The sequence below is a fragment of the Peromyscus californicus genome, unplaced genomic scaffold (genome assembly GCF_007827085.1).
Source record: "Peromyscus californicus insignis strain IS unplaced genomic scaffold, ASM782708v3 Scaffold_4__1_contigs__length_199733344, whole genome shotgun sequence".
NCBI lineage: Eukaryota > Metazoa > Chordata > Mammalia > Rodentia > Cricetidae > Peromyscus > Peromyscus californicus.
Window position 1 is genome coordinate 133,724,204 of NW_026294562.1, and position 18,491 is coordinate 133,742,694.

The following is an 18,491-nucleotide window of genomic DNA, read 5'->3' on the forward strand; positions in this document are numbered from 1 at the left end:
ATACACAACATTGTTTTTGAAGCATGTGTACATTAACTTAGTTAACATAAGCATCAACTCACATCATCACCATTTTTATGGTAATTAACACTTACTTAGCAGTATTCAAGACTGCTTTATAAACTATAGCATGTTACAATTCATCCCTTGAACTTATTCCTTCTATCTACCTGAATTGTGTATCCTTTGACCAACACCCCCTAAGTTAAGTCCCCCAGGTAACCCGTGGGACTCTCCGCAAGTCCCCCCTTTTAGATTTACTTTACATGTAAGTGAGGTCATGTGGTATTTACCTTTCTGCATCTGGCTTACTTCATCTACTGTAAGGCCCTTTATGTTCCTGTGTTGTTGCAAACATCAAAATTTCCTTCTGTTAATGGATGTGCACTTGGCTATGAACATGTATCGCATTTTTCACCCACTCATCGGCTGGTGGACACTCAGGCTATTTCCATTGTTTGGTTATTGCAAGAGTACAGACTCTTTGACAGAACTGACTATTGCTTTCGGATGGGGATCGCTGGATCTGTTGAGACCTTGTTTGAATCAAGAATCCAGAGAAGACCAGTAGGGACATGGACACGAGGAAACAACAGTCCCCTGCCCCAAGATTCCAGCCACCAACCAAAGCTGAGCTGAGGTTTTGGTGAGGTCCAAAAGTAATTCACATTTGATCCCACTGGATTATTTGTTCATATATTACACAAACGTGAAATAATCCAAAAAATTTGGTTTCCAGGAAGACATGTGAAAATGGACTATGTACAAAATTTCACCAAACAAAAGTCTAAATTTTCACGGTTAAAACAAGTACGCAGCTCTTGTATTTAAACACTTCACAACACGTAGTTTTACACCTGAAATCATCACATAGAACAGCCCTCTAAGGACCCTGCCTTCTCACGGGTTTGAATGAAACTTGTAACACTATCCACCAGTCTCTGTGCAAAATAACCAATGTATTATCTTTCCACATATATCGGTGGATGAAGAGTACATCTGCTTTTTAACCACTGTACAGACGTGGGGAGGAGAATGCCTCTGCCTGGGATGCTGTCCTGCAGATGTCTGCCCTAGAGCAGACAGACCAGATGATCCCTGGGTTTCTTTTGCCTTGTGATTCTGAGCGTTGGCTCTGAGCCCTAGCCAGCTTCACTGACTAGGCAGGAGACGGAATGTTCCTCTCAACGCTTTGCAAAATGCCTCTACACATGAGTCAGGGTGAAAGCAAAGTTATCTTCCAGCTCCCCAGAGGTTGCTCTACCCTCTTCTAGCTGGTCACGTGAGATAAGGACCCAAGGCTTTAGCATCTTCCCAGGCTGAGATTCCTGATAACACACTGGTTCCTTAGTGTGACTCTGTCTGAAACCTGCCCAGCTCTGGGGTGTGTGTGTGTGTGTGTGTGTGTGTGTGTGTGCACACCAGGAGTAAGTAAATGTCAAATGTGTTCCTTTCTGGCTTGCCACCTCGTTTTTCAAGACAGGGTCTCTCACTGAACCCAGAGCTCACCAATGGGCTGGACTGACTGCAAGCAAGCCGCACGAGCTTTACCGTCAATCCACTGAACAGTGAGGTTCCAGAAGCACACTACCACTCCTGGCTTTGATGCGAAGGATCTGCACTTAGCTCCTCAAGCAGGTACTTTCCCCTGATAAGCCATCTCCTCAACCTGGCCAGCTCCGTTCTAACAGAAAAGCAGACAACTTCAGAAGCCCAGCTCTGGCCCAGCCAGGTATGGTGATGTTTTATTTGTGTTGAAATGTGATTTTATTTGTATTTTACCTGGGGTTCAGAGCTAATAGCAAGCCATAGCAGAAGTCTGGCAGTGGTAGCACATGCCCTTAATCCCGGTCACATGACAGGCAGATCTCTGTGTGTTCAAGTACACAGCTAGCATGGAGACACACGCCTTTAATCTCAATACCAACTATAGAGACCTGGAGGTCCGTATAGACAGGCAGTGATGAGGGGGTCATGTGGTTGGGCTTACAACCAATGAGAAGGCAGAACAGAAAGTCAATAAAAGGACAGATACACAGGAAGTAGGTCTCTTTCTCAGGGGAAGGACGGCAGTGGCAGCGAAGAATAAGAAGGCGGATGGTTTTAGACTCAGCTCTTAGCTACTGCTCTGACCTCTTGGGCTTTTAACTCTGCGTGTGGCTCTGTGATTCTTATTTAATAAGACCGTTACATCTACAGCCAGGTTTGAGTTTTACCATGCATCTCCCTTCTAATACTTACTCTTGGCTGGTACATAGAAGAACACAGGATCCGTCCACGACCCATTGCCAGAGAGAGAGGTGGCTTGAATCCGGGCTGTGTAGTTTCCTGGGTTTAGCCGGTTAAGCTTGGCCCCTCCATACTTCCTGTAGTCCTGTCTGGACACACATTCCCGCTGATCCTACGGAAATGAAACATAAGTGTTAATTTCCTACCAGCGTGAGTGAAGTCTGACACCTGCTAGCTCAATTCACCATGCTGGTAACTCCAGCTGCCCAACATCTGCCTAGCCATCGTCTAGGGCATCAATATACAGGAAGAAATTACATCTGTAAAGGTAGTCCTCAGGTGGCACAAGGAAAACTCTTAATCAGTCATGTTTGTATTTGAACAGACCTCCAGAGGAGTAAAACGTTGTTATCAAGTTGTGTCCAGTCTGTGGCACAAGACCCATCTACAAAGAAATTGTTTCTAGATGAAGTACAGCCAGCTCCTTGCACTGTGGTTGCTACTCCACAGAGCCTGGGTTTCTGGAAGATTCTGATCCTCACTGACTGACCATCTTTGTGCCGTCTATTGAGGGAGCCAGCAGAGCAGTGACATGGGATAACCTGTGCTCTCGGTGCCGACAGAAACACACGCAGGGGCAGGCCACAGTCCCAGCCTTACCTCCACTTGCGATCCGTACTTTATTTCATACATCAGAATCAATCCATTGGGGTTCTCAGGTTCGGGCCACTTTAAAAAGATGGAGTTCTCAGGTCTTGGCTCCCAGGTCACTGGTCCAGGAATGTCATCTGCTCCTTCTGCATAGGGATATAAACAAGCAGCCAAATAGGGTTTTAGGTCTCCAGAAGGATGACAAATGCTGGACTAACGTGAGAAAGACTCTTCCCCTAACTCTTGTACATGAAGGACTCTGCACAGGGACATTGTGGGGGTCCCTCCTAAGATGGCTGCTAGCACAAGGTGGAGGATTAGGGAATGGACATGTTCGGGGCCTGTCATCTCAAGATGCCACAGCACCTCCCTTTTGACCTACTGCCCACAGAAAAAAACCTGTGACTGAGTACAAGGAAACACTCCTGACAACCTAAGTCACCTTCTCCAGGTCCATTTTTCCTATCTAAAGAAAAAAAAAATCAACCCTTCAAACACAGCAGCCCTGAAGGACAGCGGTGAGCTTCAGCGTGCTGAGCCTCCAGCTCTGGCACGGACCCTCTGCAGCCCGCATCCTCACAGCCACGGCAGCTCCCATACGGGAGGAAGGGCCACTCACAAGGCTGGCCTTGGAGGCAGCTGCCAGGAAACCTGGGCCAAGAGCAAGGAGGCCATTCCTGCCATCATCTCTTCCAGCTACTGCCGGCCTCGCTTCGGAAACCGAGGCAGTGAACCAAAGCTGTTAACCGTAACAGCTGAGAAAGGCCATGGGAGATAAGCTGCTATCTGTCTCTTCTAGGAGGACCGGGAAACGGGGGCACAGTAGATAGAGGCTGAGGGGCGCATGTGAGTGCCAGAGCCAGTTTCAGAAGCTCCTCCTTCCCCAGTTCCCATCATCCTTTGCTTTCCCACCGCTTGATGCCGCCTCCTCTGGAAATGAGGAGTGGGAGTTTACCCAGCTTCAGTGACAGGTGGGTGGCGGTCTGGGTGACAGGCAGTGTCTAACTTATAAGGGAAGAGGGGACTAAGAAGGAGGACCACCGGCTGCTGTGGGGGACCACGAGGATCAACGCTTCCTCTGAATCAAGGCAGCTGCTCTTTCACTAAGACCTGGAGTGTCCTCGAGGTCTGTGGCGTGTGCTTAGAAGGCCTTGTGTTCTTGGTCTCCAGCCCTTGGCACACTACTGAGAGAAGGGAGACCCTTTAGGAGATGGGGCCTCACTGAAAGGAGTCAGGGCATCGGGGAGCTGCCACTGATGCAGCCTTTCCTCTCTCTCCTCCATGGCTGCCACGAGGGGAATAGATCTCCTTTACCATCCACTGCTGACACAACGTGCTGTTTCACTGCAAGCCCAAAAGCAATTAGGCAAGTGCCTCTGGCCTGGAATTCCCAAAACACTGAGCCCAAAATAAACCTTTCCTCTCGGTAAGATGATTCTCTCAGGTATTTTGTGGTAGTGATGGAAGCTAACTCACTCAGCTGTGCACAGAAGGGCACAGGGCTGAGCGAATGAATGTATCATGTGGACCAAGCAGGAGCAGGGAGCCCTGAAGGAGGCTTGTCAAGACTTTCTTTGGTGAGCCTGGGATGGGAGCTGGCGCTGGGAACACGCTCTCTGTTCCATGGGCACCCGATGGACAAGGCTGTGTACCAACGACCACACATTTGTATGATTGAATCTAAGGGCCGTCACTCGGGCTGTCAGCCTTTCCCCCCCAGGCTGTAACGTGCCGTACCTGCAGGCATCGTTCGCGCAAAGACGAAGTTGGAGGCGCTACAACCCAGCTTCTCGGCTTCGTGGTTGCAGCTGTGGATATCGATGCGGTATAAAGTGAAAGGCCGGAGGTTGGAGATGACAGTCCTCTCCTTGTTATCCACTCTGCTCTCGAAGAAAGGGTATTCCGTCTCCAGTTCCTCTGGGTCTGTGATGTTGTAGGTGTCGGCCACTGTGGTGTTCCGGCTCCGGCTAGACATGGTGCTGTTGGCCACTTGCGTGACATCTCTCCGCCTCCTCTCGGGTCTGCAAGGAAGAGAAGATCAGCAGGTAAGCGCGTCGGCTTTCTTTGTCTTTTCTATGGCCAAGATGGAAGTAACAGAAAAGGAAAATGCTAACCTTGAAACAAACAAAACTCTTTAGGCTCCCTGGCTAAGAACCAAAAAACAAGGGGATTTCCTTCTTCATGACCCATCATGCATTCTCTGCGGCACCCTCAGAAACATCCACACACTCACACCTCTACCCACACAAGTGGTCCATCAGCGTTACTAGGAAACAATGCACCAGCCATTCTTAGGCATTGTACAATTCACCCAAATGACAGTGCTACTTGATCAGCCCTGGTGACAGAGCATTGAACAGGACAAACCAACCAGCCTCAGTTAAGGCTGACTGGGGAAAGGTGAGGTAGCTTAGGCCTAAAACACACAAGGCAGAAGGGACCCAAAGGCCTATCGTAGTAGCTTCCTTGATCGTCTCTGGAATGAAGATGGCCTGGTCTGAGCAGCTACCAAGTACCTCAACCCCAGGGCTTTTCCTGAGGAACAAGGGTTCCTACTGGTGGATGCCTGCGCTCCCTAGTATGCATCATGGTTTTGGAGGTCCACCAAGCCTGGCTTCGCTTCTCCCTTAGCAGTCGGGATCTGTGGCCTCCCAACATCCTGCCTGTGAGGGGAGTGGAGCCTCTGCTTGTGGGGGCTTGAGAAACAACAGAAAGACAGCAGGAACAGATGACTGGGGGCTCCCTCTGCCTCCAGAAACCTTAAAATCAGGCTTCTAACATTGGCAAGAACTGAGAAAATAAATATACATCACCAGACAAGCACCCCTAGGAGGCATACACAACCCTCAGGCTAGCTGCGGGTGGATGGTGGGAAGGCTGGGTGCCGAGGCTACTGCTGCACTGCTTGGGACAGGGCAAGGGACGAGGGCAACAGGTGGGATGCAGTCCATCTGGTAAGATCATGAAGAGTGCGAGAGAACAGAGGAACCCGGAATGCGGAGCTCACCAGTCTCTGCAGGAGAGCCCCGCAGAGAGGAGCAGAAGGCCACATACAGAGGGAGGTGCCTTGGAAGCCATGCCCCAGGCCTATGGAGGTCCCCTAAGCCAACATCGAAGAGTGAGGTAGAGAGCCCGGGGAAAGTCTGCTCAGCTGATGGATCTGCTTATCAAAGCCACAGTTCTGTGCCGGGTGTTGACATGGCAGGCCCCACTACAAGTACATGAACTGCCCACGCAGGGGGCCCATCTCCAAAGTCAGGAATGGGCATTTGTTTTCATAATGCTGGAAAAGAAGTACTAGTCTACCATGCCCACACCCTGAGAACCAACCGATCAACAAACCACCTACCTTCCTGGAAGGGAAGACACAAGAAGCTACATTTCGGGGGGGAGGAGCTAGGGAGACATCAGAACATTACATTTCCTGCCTCCCTTTCAAGACCAGCACAACACAAACTCGTGCCTACATGTAAAAAGCTGCTTGCAGTGGGTTTATTGGAAAAAGGATACTAGGCCCACTCCCTGCCTTGGGCCACCCCCAACAAACTGGGTTACAGTAACCAAGCATACCCAGTAGTCTACTTATTTGTCAACACCACACTTCTGCAGACTGCATAACGGACCAGGGAGGGAGGCCATACAGGCAGGAGAAGACTGAGGATGATGTAAACAGAGGGGCCCAGGTTGGTCAACAGCTGCATTCTGAATGGGGTGACGAACAGTACACTGTTCTGTTGGCTTTCCTCACTTCATGAAATAACCTACTGCTATTGGAAAAACTTGTCCTTCTTAACATCTGTCAACATCTTAGTGACACAAACTATGTGACTTGAAAAATACAGATAGCGGCCAACGAAAGCCACTTACCAAATCCCAAGGTGAGGAAGTGACGTAATGAACACTAGCTTCCCTTCCACTACCAACATGCGAGCAGAGCCAGACACTGCGGACGGACTCAATCTGACTTACTTGCCTCTAGCCCCCAAATAAACTGTGCCTAGAACAGGTTTTAGGTAGTTCAGTTGTACAACCAACAACAACAGACTGCACAACTCACTCCTGTCATCTAGGGAGCTCCTTTACAGGGACCTTGATAGCCAGAGCTATGCCTTGGTAGGAGGTGAAAAACTAAAACAATCAAACTCAACCAAAAAACCCTAATAGCCAGGTGTGGTGACCCATATCTACACGTTGGGCTTGTTTTAGGACGGAGAAGTCAGGCTGCGTGACAGGGTGACAGCAGTCAGCACGCAGGGTCTGGCCGAGAGTACAAACACTTGAGGAGCATCTAGGTCAACCACAGCTCTGCTGCCCCGTCATTTAACCTGAAGTTCCACAGCTAATGATAACATCATCAGTAGCAAAGGTGATGTCATTTCCATACAACTAAACATGAGGGGCTTTCTGCTATGCTGTGTCCTCCCTTGGTTCTTATGTTGGACTGTTGGATGCTTGGTCACCAGTGTGGCAGCTACATGGAGAAATGGGCCTATCAGGAGATCCCGGTGTGACTGGGTGGTGTTATAAAGAGGGTTTCGTGCTGGTCTAAACAGAAGGTGTCACGAAAGCAAAACTAAGCTCTCCACTTATGCCCAGCTTCCTGTCTGCCTTGTGCTCTCTCCTTCTCACAAGCACTTCTGCCATGATGCTCTGGCAGCCAAGGACGCCTTCATCAGAGCAGAGCACATGGTGGCTCTGTGCTTCTCTATCTTCAAAACTGTTGAACGGTGCACACCACTAAGCATCAGATAACTTGTTAGCAACAATGAAAAACTAATAATCCTCACTTACAACCTTAACCTCTGGCAATGCCTAGCCTTGTAGGGGCCCACAAAGGTTTTGTAGTGAGATCTGAGCTTGCTTTACACAGCATGGCTGCATTAGGGGGATGATGGCTTGACCATGTGCACGGTCACCAGGTGTTTGGAAGGGTCTACACTTGCTGTGCTGGGGGGAGGTCTTTTGCCTCACCCCTTGGCATTCCTTTAAAAAGCCCTTTAGTAGGGACAGAAGGGGCTGGTGGGTTTTGACCCAGGCCCTCCCGAGGCTATCCCGTGTTTCTGTCTGTCTCTCTCCTCTATCCTTCTATCTACAAATTCCTCATTTCTCCCTGCTCAAGAGTACCCTGGGGGAGTAAGAGGGAGCTGGTCTCACACATAGCATGTGTAAGGTGAAGAAGTCCTGGATTTGATTGACACCCAGTACAGTGTTGGGATAGGGGAGGACTTCCTCCTTGGCCTCCTTGGGACACTATACCTGGGCATTCCTGTGGTTACAGGAACTCTTAGCTGAGTGTTGGTTTGGCCCACATAGACAACCCACTGAAAGGGAAGAGGTTTGATGTTGGAGGATGTAGGTTCAAGACCCAAGACTCAGACAGATGGTAAATTAATTAGGGCAGAGAGGTCACTGTGTCCAGTTTTTAAACACCTTTTGATTTCCCTCCTGTCTCCAGGTTTTCAAATTCAAGGAAACACATTCGATACACAGGGAACATGAGTGAAAAAACAGCACTGTATCCTGACTCACAAAGTTGACTTCAACAGTGGTCCAGCAGCCTTCCAACCAAAAGGAGCTGAGCCCAGGGGGACAGAGCGGAGAGGGCATAGCCTGCTATGGGGCACTAGAAGCTCTAGTAATTTTAACTGTGAGAGGAGAGGGACGGGGAAAAAAACTGCCAAGAAGCCAGGAACTCTATTCTCAAAAGGACAGGAACCTCCAGAGAAGCCAGGTCTTTATTTTCTGCTCTATTGACTCTTCAGAGTAAGATAGCTTTCTTTGACTATTTCACAAATATCAAGGCAGCCATTTTAAAATCCATTTGTTGATATAACCCAAGAAAGGCACTATGAGCAGCCGGATAAACAGCCGCTAAAGTCTTGGGGGAATCTCAGGTGGAGGGAACAAGGCCAGAGAAATGCAGGCAGCCTGGGTACCATGGGGACTGGGGTGGGCACCTCACTGGTCTGAATCCAGCTGTCCCAGCAGTTTTCAGCCTCCAAGGTTGTGTAGAACCTTTCGGGAGGAGAGCCCAGGGTCATCTCCTTAATCTCCTTCCCAGATAGCACTGGTCTTAACATCCTACTGTGGTGTGTTTGCTTAGGCAGCATGTATGCTGAAAAACAAACACAACTATTGGGCTCATCATTTTAACTGCCAGAAAGTAAATCACTAAGTTAAAAAGCCATCTATAACACAAGCTTTTGACTATTTTAAGTATGCAATTTAATGACATTTGACCACGGTAAAAATGTGCGGCCACTGTCACTGCTTCCAAAAGACTCCTGCCTTAAATAGGAACTCTACCCATTAAAAAATGATCACCTGTTTTCCTCTCCACCCTGCTCTTACCCACTAGGAAGCTCTAATTTGCCATAGGTCTAGTCTATATATTTCATATACATAAAATCACACAGTATTGATTCGTTACTGTCTAGCATTTCTGATGGAGTTTTCAGGGCTTGTGCGTGTTGTATCATTAGTCAGAATTTCTTTCTGTTTTATAGCTAACTAGTATTCCACTGAATGGTTATACCACCATTGTTTTATCTATCCATCTATCACGTACAACTGAGTTTTTTCTAGTGCTGCTATTGAACTTATCCTTTCTTCTATTAAGAAAAAAATTAAATTCATTTACTTCTCTCCCCCCACCTCCAGCATGAGGGTAGAGGTCAAAGGACAACTTGTGCGAGTCAGCACTCTCCTTCCACCATGTGGGTGCTGAGGACTGAACTCAGGTGTTCAGGCTCAGCAGCGGAGGCCTTTACCCACCGAGCCATCTCACTGGTCCCTTTTTCCATTTGCATTTTTACTGCGCAGACACTGAGGGTAACACAGGAGTAGAGGGAATGCTCGGGATGGTGTTCCATGCTACTTAGGAAACCAGACTGTAATGGATACATCGAGCACGGGGCTGTGTTATGGAGCTGGGTCTATTTTAAAACTGACTCTGATTCCAGCTCCCACTTAAATCACTCTTGCTCAGCCAAGCTGAGGGAGTCAATGGACAGAAGGGGGGAGGGAGTGATGGGCCCAAACCTCAGCTTTTCCCTGGACTGGTTTCCGCGAAGACAGTCAAGTGACTCACGCCGTGCCTGGTGAAGATGACCCCATCTGCTCTCTGAGGGAGGTGATGTGGCTGAGGTTATGTAATTCTCATACACCTGCACCTCCTCCCGTAACAGGAGCCCTTCCTTCAGGGCCAGCCTTTTGCAGGAGCTCTGCTGACCATGTGGACATCCTCTCCTCTTGCTCCCTCTAGGTGGGCTCCATGCTGTGCCCCGACCACACGGTGGGAAATGAAGTGATGGGACCCCCTGAACAGCACCAAAGGTAGCACTTCCGAAGGGGACACTCACCTGGGCACGAAGATGGAATTGTGAAGGAAATTCTCAAAGACTTTGCGGTACTCGGCCTCTTCCTTCTCGGCCTGCTTCTCGGCTTCCGTTTTTGGACAGGCACAGCAAGGCCCTTTATCACCACCACACACTTCCGTCTTGGGATTCTCCGTCACCTCTTCCACATCAATCGTACCGTCAGCGTACTTTCTGATGGGTATTTTGTCTACTCGGAAAAGAACAGAGTGGGGATGAAAGCCACGGACCACGTGCTTGTGAGCACTGTGAGTGGGGGGGGAGGGGGCTGGTCTGCACGGCCGAGACACAAGCCTGGCACACGACAGGCTTCTAACAGGGGCACTCGGGTTCTCTCAGACGACAGGTAAGGCCAGGGGCACCGGCTGCCCGCCGCTGGCCCAGCTCACCTTTGGAGCAGTAGTTGTGCCGGTACAGGTAGGCGTCCTGTGGCTGTCGCTGCCACCTCACAATGTAGTAACTCAGGTTACCGTTGGGCAGGGTCGGGGGGTTCCACTTCACAATCAGCTGGGAAGAAGAGTTGGACGCTGAAAGCACGTCTAGGGGAATGGAAGGAACTGGAAAGAAGAACACAGCGCATTTCAGGAAACAGAATGCAGCCCGAGGTCGAGGTTAGCAGGGACTCCATGCAAACCAACGGGAAGCTGCACGTCTGACCCCGGCCACAAAGACAGCCACAGGCCAGGCAGAACACAAAATGAAGCTGAGCCTTGTTTTTGAAAGAGTATTAACTGGAATGGCAGCCTTCTCTTCAGCGCATCTGTTCTCAGATAATCTCTGTGCAAACACACACGGCTCACGGAGCTGGGACGGAAGAGACCCCGAGAGCACAGCCAGGGTTAGAGGGGACTTTGAACATCTCCAGTTAATTCACTGATGACGGCTGCCACTCTCCAGTGTGTTTTAGCAAATGGCAAAGTGGACTCCGCAGGACTTGATCCGTGATTGCAAATTTGCATCTCAGATAAAAATGACCGGGAAACAAAATGGAAAGTGGAAGGAGGAGCTGGAAAGCCTGTGGGGTGGCGTGTGTGCCTGCACCTGTATGAAGGAAACGGTGGATCAGGGGACATGGAATCCCAGATCCTGTGGCAGGCTTGTGTGCTAAGCCGGGATCCTGGAGACCAGTACACAAGAGCTCTGAGTTTATGGAGTCCTCTGTTACCAGCAAGAGGAGTTCAATAATCCGACTGAAGCTTACTTACTACTGATGCCTAAACTCAAAAAGCAGAATTGACTCAAAACACCCAGGATCACTGCCATGTTCTCAGAAGAGTTCCCATAGCAAAATCAATGCCACAGCCAAAGTACTCCCCACCCCTACTACACACACAGAGACACACACAGAGACACACACACACACACACACACACACACACACACACACACACACAGAGAGAGAGAGAGAGAGAGAGAGCGAGAGAGAGAACGAGAACAGATTTTGGCAATTCTCAAAGTGCAAGAAATAGGATCATGGTATGTCTCTTAAGCATGAGGTTCAACCAGGCTGTTTTTAAAATCTGAAAGGTGAAAACAGCTTGTGCTGGCTAGTTTTATGTCAACCTGACACAACCTATAGTCATCTGAGAGGAGGGAAACTCAATTGAGAAAATGCCTTAATAAGATAGAACCTGTAAGGCATTTTTCTTAATTAGTGATCGATGGGGAGGACCCAGCCCGTTGTGGGTGGTGCCATCCCTGGGCTGGTGGTCCTGGGTTCTGTAAGAAAGCAGGCTGAGGAAGCCATGGGGAACAAGCCAGTAACTTAGCAGCACTTCTCCAAGGTTCCTGCCTCTGCTCAAGCTCCTGCCCTGGCTTTCTTAATGACAGACTGTGATCCAGATAGGGAAGTCAAATCCTTTCCTTGCCAGGTTGTTTTTGGTCATATACTACATCAACAGAAAGGACTAACTAACTAATTGGGACTTTGGGACGTATGATATGTTCAAGACTGAGAACCGCTGAGGGACAATATGTTGGGACAGCAGGACTAATACTAACTTTTGCAAAAAACAAAATTATAACCACTTGATTCCTGGTCCCTTAAGGGTTTCCAAAAGCATTTCTCAAACAGTTTATTGCTAGATATTTCAATGACAGGTCTCCCAGATGAAGCAGAGGCAAAGAATGGACCAAGAATGTCACCCAGTCTTGAGCACTTGTGAGGACAGGAGCCAAAATGCAGTTTTTAATATTTAGGAAGACAAATCACATTTCTGAAGAATCTGCTGTAAGAAGAAATTCCACTTCCCCCCTCAAATCTGCTGCAAGGATTCTCTGGAAATTGTTACTCCCAAATTTTAAGATGAAAAATGTATTCTGTTGCACTTGAAATCCCACTAAATCAACCCATTCCCAGGACTAGAAGCCTGTGGAAAAATTCATTTCTATGAAGACTTCAGGGTCAGCAACATGACTGCAACTGCTTCTGAGATCACCAAAGTAGGGTGGGGGGTTGGAGAAGTAGGGTGCATGAGCTCGAAGTTATTTTTAAAACTTTCTCTCTCTGCCATTTTAGACTTCCTTGGTGCTGGTCTGTGGTACTTTATGACACACTCCACACACGGAAACGGAATCTATTCTCAAAGCATGTCCACCAGTGCTGCAGACTGGGTGTGCTCCTTACCCCACAAATCACTCTGCAGAAACCCTAGCCTTTGAGTGTTAGGGCTTTGCAAAGTGATTAGGTCATGAGGGTGGAGTTTTAATCACCAGAATTAACACTAACAAAAAGAAGGTCAGATACTGCTGTGTGCACTCCTTCGGGCATGTGAGGACACATCAAACAGATCTCTATGAGCCAAGAAGTCGGCTCACACTAGACACAAAATGCCAACTCTTTGATCTTGGGCTTCCCAACCTCTGGAATGGTGAGAAGTATGTTTCTTTGCTTTATAAGCCACGCAGTTTATGGGATTTTTGTTATAATAGCCCAAATGTACTAAGAGAGTCATTATCTGTACAATGAAGTATATCTTTCTACCTCTCGTCTTTGCATTATGAACTCACACACATGTTTGCTTTTACCATTTCTAGGTTTTGCAGTTGGGGAACTAGAGCTTAAGCACATGAAGAGAAGATGAGGAGGGATCAGTCAATAGTCCATACTTGGATATCACAATGTGCAAAGCCTATTAGTTTTTTAGGCTTTATTTGTTTGCTGAATACGCTGATGGCCACAGAATAAAGATGGAAAACCAGTAAGCCGCTAGAGGCAGGTGGTGCACAGGTCAGCATCATTTTAGGTCCGAGAAGTCTGTATTAAAACAGATGAGAACAGCCACAGGGAGCTACATCCTGGGCATTCAGAAAGAAACCATCTTACAACCCTGGAGGACACGGGCTCATGAGCACAGGGCAGAGAGATAGGTGCTTAAGATGGTACCCAGTCCAGAAAACGGCTCGGGAGAACTGAAGGGGTTAGCAGTGAGAAGAATATAATACAGTGTGAAGCAGCAACAACAGGCATCTCATTGCTAGCCCTACAGCCATACCACGCCCACCTAACGACAGCAAGTTTATAAAAAATCAGGGGGTGGGGGTGGGCTTATCTGGTGCACAGATACCTGAAGCATTGGTGCGAATGTACAAGATTTCACTTTTGGCCCCACGGATATGGTCGTTTTCCACCATGGTGAGGGTCACAGCCTTGACATAGACAGCATACTGGGTCCAGGGCTTCAGCCCATGCAGTAAAATGCCAGGCTCCCCCTCCTTGTTGGGAGGTAGGTCCACATCCACCATGTTCCAGCTGTTGGAGCCACAGGCATCCTGCCCGTCATATTCCGTAACATTTTTAAAGGGTCTGAAAGACAATCAAGGAAGGCCAGAGAATGTTGAAGGGCTCTGGCACCACAGCCCTCCAGAAACTCCCCCGGGGAGCTGAGCGTGTCACACTGTCTATAACAGGAATTCCAAGTAAAACTCATCATCAATTAGATCGCTATACAAGAATACAATCAAGCATCTGGACTCGGAGCTCACCAGCTAGGAACCACAGAACTGAACAAGCAGCCTCAGAGACAGCAAGTTCTACATCCGCAGGGACTGAAAATGCTGCTCCTAAGACATGCAGATGCTGATTTTCTTTCTCCTGAATTGCAGCAGCTTTTTCTTTCTTTCTTTTTTTTAAACTAATAAGAAAAAAAAAACCAATCATGGCTGTTTAATGCAAACACTGGATACTGAGAAAGGATAACTTTTGAACAAAACGAACTTCTTACAAAAAAAAAAAAAAGGTTTCTACAATTTAAGTTGATAATAGCCGGTTTTATTGTTTAAATGTCTCACAATATTCAAATATTTCATTTCCCGATTGTCTCAGAAAGTGGCATTAGTGAAATCACAGGTTAACATCGCCTATGTATTGGCAGCACTTTCAAAGAGAAGAGAGGCTTCTGCACAGATGCATGGTGGGTGGGGAGAGGGGGGGTCTTCACTTATGAGATGAAAGGGCTGCTGGTCACTGGCTTCTGAAATTATATTACCCTGACCTGTGGGCAACCACAATGGGAGATGGGTGGGGGTCTCCATTCCTATTTCCCATGGGCTGTAACAGCTCCCAGGACCCTACATCTCACAGCAGGGAAGGTACCAGCTGCTGCCATGGGCACCTTTGCTTCTTGCTTCCGGGAAGATGAGCACCTGGGAAATGGATGCCCATGTAGACTGCGGAACCACCTGGACACACAGGAGGCCAAGCAGGGTGATGGAATGCCCCTGAGAGCTGCAACGTGGAGGAAGCCATGTCTGCACAGGCAGGACAATGCTATCAGTACAGGGAAAGTCTCGGAAGGTCCTGGAAACTGCTGACACTGAGGCTGGTCCCTCTCCATTCTTCTTTCATGACCCAGAGCAGAGTCTGGGCAAGGCCACGCATGTATAAAGCGAATGGAAGATATCAGACCAGTTCGGGGTAGCCACAGTGAGAGCAGTGTATCTTATGGGGTATTTCGGGAACAGAGGCTGAAACAGTATTTTAACCAAGTCTACATTATAGCTTATGACAGTTAGGATCCAATTCTCTTAAAGTCAGCCCTTTTTCCTTTCAGTTGAACTTAATCAAACATCAAACCATCTAACACAGCGAAAAGCCTGAAGCTGACACTCTCCTGACTAGCTGTCACAGGTTGGGACAGCATCATGTGACAACAAGAGAGGCCACATGATGAAGATGAAGTGGTCACCTGGCCCGATTCTTCAAAGGAAACCCACTGGTAGGTACCCTATTCAGCCAACTCACACAACAGCCAAAGGCCTAGTCATCTCCACCCTCAGGCTCCACACCAGAACAACAGGCACAAACACAGAAACTCACGCCTCCTTGTAGTACACTGTGAAGCTGATGAGATCCCTGTAGTCCGGGGGCCGGTACCGGTGCCACGTTATGATGATGCGGTTCTTCGAGGTGGTGGTGGAGGTGAAACGGAGAACGTCGCTTTCACCTGGAACACGAACGCGCACCCGTGAGCGACAGAGATCCACACATCTCTATGAAATCTGCGCACTCCTTCGCCCTTCCCTGAAGCTAGCTGTCCATGCTGAGCTCTTGATGATTTTCCATCAAGAGTCCAAGCGTTTCTCCAGGGAGCTCCTATGGGCTCATCTTTCACTTCAGCTCAGCTCACTGCACTGACCACCTGCCCAGAGGATGGATGGGGCCAGAACCCGTCATTGTTTCTCAACCTATGGGAAGAGCCTCTTTAAGTGAACAAGGTGGCCTTACCTTTCAGATCACCCGTAGTATGCTGGCTGCTAAAAGGGGTTTGGTTAAATGACAGCAAACCTGTAGGTTGGCCCGAGAGGACAGCAAGAGCTCCCCAGATGTGCACATCTGCTGGCTTCTGGGAAGCCACCCAAGGCGGGTATAAGACCTCCAGTAGGCCACAAAAGGGAAGCTTCTCGTAGTCTGAACGTGACACCAGACCGGAAAGCTCTAAGACCTCCTGGGAGTGCTCTAGGAGGAATGAGACGAGGTGGGCACTGACGTGGGCAAGCCTTGTGCTCTGCGGCCGGGGCACCCTGGCCGTGAGGCATGGTGAGGCACGGACCCCGTCCTCCTTTCAACACTCCATTCCAACTGCAAAGGTGGAGAACTGACTGCCAGCGTTTTGCGGGACACCCACCCAAAGCTCTCCAGCGAGCTGTACTTAGTCCCCAAACTGCCTGTTACTGTCACACTAACAAGCTAAAGGCAAGAGACTGAGAACAACAGAACACTGAGAAATCCTCTGGGCAAAATGTGCTCAACTGAAAGCCAGAGCACTGCAGGTCCTGCTCAAGTGTCACTCAGAGAGAAACCCTGACTGCGCTTCCGCAGGAACATAAAAAATGGCTGCAGGTCAGGCTGGCTGCCTTGACGGGAGAAGTGCTTTGAAAGGCTCCGGTCACAGGCTTTTGCCATGGTCTTCATTGGGAACAGGGTAGAGGGCTCTGTGGGAAGGTGAAGGTGTTGGCTATGTACACATTTCCCACCTCTACAACTAACTCTTCCCTAAATGCCTCCTGGGTCCCCAGGGTCTCAGATAAATCTGTATACTCAAAAGACAAAGCTAGCCCCACCTCTGTGCATACATTTGACAGACCCTTGGTCATATGACTCCTTATTTTCCCACTGATGTTCCACAGCCAAAGACAGAGGGGTCAAATAAAGCTTTAGCATTTTTGTTTTAGTCTGTGGCTTTTTTTTTTTTTTTTTTTTTTTTAACCAGGTCTTTTGGCCTACGTCCTCTGCGTGTACGTTAAGGTTGTGTAGCTTGGTGTTCCCGTGGGACTCCCAACAGTGGGAATGGGGGCTGTCTCCGACTCTTTTGCCTGCTTTGGGACCCTTTTCCTCACACTGAGTTGCCTCGTCCAGCCTTAGTATGAAGGGATGTGCCTAGTTTTATTATAATTTGATATACCATATATCCCTGGGAGGCCGGCCCTTTTCTGAAGGGAAATGAGGGGGAATGGATCTGGGGGAGAGAGGGCACGGGGGAGACACTGGGAGGAGAGGAAACCTCACTCAGGATGCAATACATGAGGGAAGAATACATTAAAACAAAAACAAAACAGGGTCTTACTATGTAGCCCAAGCTGCCTTCAAATGTGCAATCCTCCTGCCTCAGCATGCTAAGTGCTGAGATTATAGAGTGCACTATCATGCCTGGCAGAGCCAACGCACTTTTAAGGGTCTTTTCCCATACAGGGCTGGAGGAGAAAGTCTGATTGACATTCCAGCCTGGGACCACATTTGGAGAGCGGCTGGGCTAACAACGCTGAACTCTAGCCTATAAGATCTTAAGGTGGAAACTGTATCACCAGAACGTCATTACTAAACTGTCCAAAATGTGAGAAGCACTCTGGACTCAGGATGCGGGGCTTGATTCTCTTCAAAGAGGAGGAGAACTGTGAAGGCCAGGAAACCCGACGCCCCGAGAAGTGTGCTGCAGTGGAGCGTCTACCCTGAGCCTTCTGCATCATGGGAGAGAGGGGCAGAGCTGGCCTGTTCACAGGCCTGGAGTGGACTGGCGCTTTGACAAATACTGTTTGCCCCCATTGAAAAGATATGTAACGGTGCACGCTCTAAGGACCTACTTGAATGTTTATGACCCTCAAACAGGGGCTCAGGAGAACGTATCGGTATGAACCTATCGGGCACCTGCGCACTACTAGCTGTGAAGGCATACTGAGAGGACAGGTACGGGCTAAGCCAGCTTGACAGTCCCACGTGAAACCGAGAAGGGCCCGCCCATGAAAGCCACAGACTGTGATCTTGACTGTGGCAGCCGCCGCGGTTTGGATGCTCGTCACTCACAGGAAGCTCGCTCCCCGTTGTTCCTGGTGTTGATGTCCCCCTTGCTCTGGCGGCCCTTTGTCCCTGTGACTTCCTCCATGCGGTAAATTTCAGAGACACACAGCTTGGGATTGAAAGCGAAGTACATCTTCCCTGACCTGACGGTCAGGTTCCGGTGGTTCCAGTCCCACAGCTGCTGCAAGTTCTGGTTGTCCAGGACATAGAAGGAGTAGTTCCTGGAAGCACAGAAATCCGCATCAGCCACCCACTGTGCCCACGGCCCCCTCCGGCGACGCAGAACCTCTCGGGGGCATGTGTGGCTCCACACAAATAAGGGGCTTACCGACTGGGGTTATGTCAAAGCAGACAGTCACTGTGAACACGGGCAAAAAGATGAGCCAAGGACAATGTTTTGAAATCAATAGGACACTAATTAACTTTATGACCTCTATTACCAA

General features: G+C 48.9%; 1 protein-coding gene across 1 annotated transcript in view; it reads right to left on the reverse strand.

The window, feature by feature from the left end:
* Nucleotides 1-18,491, reverse strand: part of Igf1r (insulin like growth factor 1 receptor) — a 290,743-nt gene that overhangs the window by 37,774 nt on the left and 234,478 nt on the right. Inside the window, exons 6-13 of the mRNA XM_052714606.1 lie at nt 18,055-18,269; nt 15,574-15,700; nt 13,823-14,061; nt 10,646-10,813; nt 10,242-10,446; nt 4,618-4,901; nt 2,890-3,026; nt 2,242-2,401 (exon numbers count right to left, since the gene is read on the reverse strand). Of these exons, the coding sequence (XP_052570566.1) occupies nt 2,242-2,401; nt 2,890-3,026; nt 4,618-4,901; nt 10,242-10,446; nt 10,646-10,813; nt 13,823-14,061; nt 15,574-15,700; nt 18,055-18,269 (1,535 nt within the window). The remainder of the gene's footprint in view (nt 1-2,241; nt 2,402-2,889; nt 3,027-4,617; nt 4,902-10,241; nt 10,447-10,645; nt 10,814-13,822; nt 14,062-15,573; nt 15,701-18,054; nt 18,270-18,491) is intronic.